This window comes from Malurus melanocephalus, unplaced genomic scaffold, assembly GCF_030028575.1.
Source record: "Malurus melanocephalus ecotype Western Australia unplaced genomic scaffold, MMel_1.1 scaffold_295, whole genome shotgun sequence".
In the NCBI taxonomy this organism is placed as follows: Eukaryota; Metazoa; Chordata; class Aves; order Passeriformes; family Maluridae; genus Malurus; species Malurus melanocephalus.
In genome coordinates, this window is record NW_026623527.1 from 278,760 (window position 1) to 281,848 (window position 3,089).

A 3,089-nucleotide genomic window follows, 5' to 3' on the forward strand; every position below is an offset into this window, starting at 1 on the left:
CCTTCTGGGTTCATCATCTTACTGCTTGGTTTTAGTAAATGCAGGTCTCTGACAGCAAAATCTTGAGGCATTATTTAAACAAAAGTACTCAAAACCCATGGTCCTGAGGGAAGCACCCCAGATTTCTATCACTAAGATGGCAACTAGAAAAACTAAGCAAACTGCAATTCAAAGAAAAAAAAAAAAGTAGCAAAGCCTTCAGGTCCAGAGACAACTCCCAGCAGGCGATTTGAAGAAAAACAAGAAGTTAACTTGATCCAACCTCCTTAATAACCAGATGTTCGCAATCATCAAAAATAGACCTTTAGCYGAAACAACCTCTCTGTTCCAGAGCGTTCCGTTTCTAGGAGCATTTACATAACAACGTGTGACATCCGAAACGCTCGGGGCCCCCGAGCATGGCACTACAAATTACAGTCATTTTTCACCAAAGCCGCCGTGCGAGGAGCCGCTGCCGCTGCCGGGTGTGCCCCGGGGATGCGGGTGGAGAGCATCCCATCCCATCCCATCCCATGGATCCCATCCCATCCCATCCCATCCCATCCCATGGATCCCATCCCATCCCATCCCATGGATCCCATCCCATCCCATCCCATGGATCCCATCCCATCCCATGGATCCCATCCCATGGATCCCATCCCATCCCATGGATGCCATCCCATGGATCCCATCCCATCCCAAAGCGGCACAGGACAGCAGACAGAGCTCCTTACCCGCCGTAGGCTGGGATGGGAGGAGGGGGAGCCGCTGCTCGGAACGTGTTGTACACCGTGCGACCTCGGCCTCGTAGGTGGGCACCTCTGTAGGCAGCGGCTGCGGTGGCGGCGGGGTAGGGAAATCCTGGCACTGCAGGGGGAAAATAAAAATAAACAGTGATTAATGCACGATGGAAGAGTTCTGGGGCAAGCAGAGCGTTCTGTTAAAGCTCGCCAATGTCTTCTTTGAACTCATCTTTTCACACAAAATCCCCGCGTGCAAAGGGCAGGCAGCAAGCTGGGGTTTGGCTCACACACAGCTCTGAGCTCCTCAGCACACACCATCACAAAGAATGGTGGGTGGCTMAGCCAACATCACTGCCAGGAGACTCCAGAGCTCYGAGTTCAGGCTCAAATTCATCATGKCAGAGAYATTTGCATGGYGTTATTRGATCTRTCTGCTAAAGTCAGCCCTGCGTGGAGTAATGGTGGCAATTAGACACTTAGGTGACCTCAAGTCATCTAAATTATCCAGTGATTTTGCCAACTGAACAGAGCTTTGTTTTGGCTCTTAAACGTGTAATGGCAAAAAGAATGAGTTTTTCTCTATTTTCTCTTTGGGTTGCACACCATGCACATAACTCCTTCAAAGGCAAGAGTTGTGCATACTTTAGAAATTAATCTGAATCCACATAATATTCTGACAACATAGAAATAGCTTAATTATATAACAAAGAAATTAGCTCAGACATTTTTATATTGTCATTGCAACTAAGTGTGAACATTAATTACCATTCAATGCGAGACTTAAAATATTTTAATCAGAAATTGAACAGTAACACAGTATTAGAGAGTTTCTCTCTGGAGAAGCTCTGCAAAACTTCTTTCTTGATAGCTTTTTAATTGAAAAATTAATAATAAAACCCCAGAACAACAAACAAAACTTTCCACTTTCCWTTTTCTGCCAGTTTTTTAAGCAGTTACTCATTATTTCCTTTTTCTTTTTTACACAGATTGCATGCCAATGTTAGACCAGGTATGACTTGAATTAGTTCATCAGTGAGACAGATAAAATCAAATCCAGCTCTGTTAGCACTCAGGTGACATCAAATGTACTTCACCCTGTTGACTTTTTTTCAGTATGTAAATAAAGAAATTGAAAAAAATGTTACTTAGCAAAGACCTAATATAAAGCAAATGGAAATACTGATGTATAAAACAGTTTTTCAAATCTGAAGTATGAATTGATTTCAATCCTCATTTAGCACTGAATTTTAAAAGAAGCCTTGAATTTGGAAAAAGAAAATGAAAACATTCACAACTTTTAGGTCTTGCTGACTGAACATGTGAAGGCAAATACAAAAAGATTACACAGTAATTCTGCAGGTTTACATGCCTGGGATACAGCATAAACCAACTTTAGGGCAATACAAATAAATCAGATCTGTCTTAGGAAGTGCAAAYACCATAGTTTTATTCCTCTCTCTGTAAAAGAAATGTGTCAAAATCAGAAAGATGAGCTTGCAGAACTCAGTATCCTGATACTGGTAACTTTGATAAGTTGATAACTTTGCAAGCAACTACATTTAAGAAATCTTAAAGGAATTGTACTGGAAAAAAATTTCTTTTAAGGAAAAACAACACGTACATCACATATGTGAAATCTGGATGCTGTAAATACTTTTGCCTATTCAAGAAGATTGAGTATTGACCAGTACAAAGACAGCAGTGACAGAATTATCACCTGGCCCTGAACAAACTATATTTTCTCCTTTTCCTTTCCAAGTATACAGRCTTGTGTAACAGTTAATACAATATGCAGAGGAAAATGTGAAAAATAATTTGCATAATGTTCAAAGAGCTGCAGACCTACACACTCCCTCGAGTCTTACAGCTTTGCTTTGGGCACCCAGCTCCTGCCCCTTCCAAAATACAGGAATTGGACTCGATGGAGAACTGATCTAATCCAGTCAGTTATGTTTGTGTAACAGTGATTTCAGCTACACTCTGCCTGCGTTGGAAAAATCACTCCTTTCCAACTCATAGGCATTTCTAGAAGTAAGGTTTTTTTCAGTAAACTAATGGTTAATTTCTGCCTAAGAAAAAAAAAAAAAAAGGAAAAAAAAAAAAAAAAAAAAAAAAAAAAAAAAAAAAAAAACAAAACAAAAAAAAAAACAACCAAACAACAAATCACCAAGAGCCCACAAATAAAAAAAAAAAAAAAAAAGGTAAATAGATAAATAAAACCAAGCCAAACTAACCAGTACTGAGAAGAGTCTGCTTAAGCAAATGGGTGAAAATGGACTTGAGAGAATGGCTAGGAAAAATTGTTGTCTGAAATGATAAACTTTAGTCTTCAGGGACACACTTAAAATGTCAAAATTAAGAGAATCA

General features: G+C 40.0%; 1 protein-coding gene across 5 annotated transcripts in view; it reads right to left on the reverse strand.

Moving 5' to 3' along the window:
- The window catches only part of RBFOX1 (RNA binding fox-1 homolog 1), a 504,918-nt gene that overhangs the window by 44,048 nt on the left and 457,781 nt on the right, over positions 1-3,089 (reverse strand). For all 5 annotated transcript variants that reach the window (XM_057376932.1, XM_057376934.1, XM_057376930.1 and 2 more), the window contains one exon: positions 714-846. In XM_057376932.1, the coding sequence (XP_057232915.1) occupies positions 714-846 (133 nt within the window). The remainder of the gene's footprint in view (positions 1-713; positions 847-3,089) is intronic.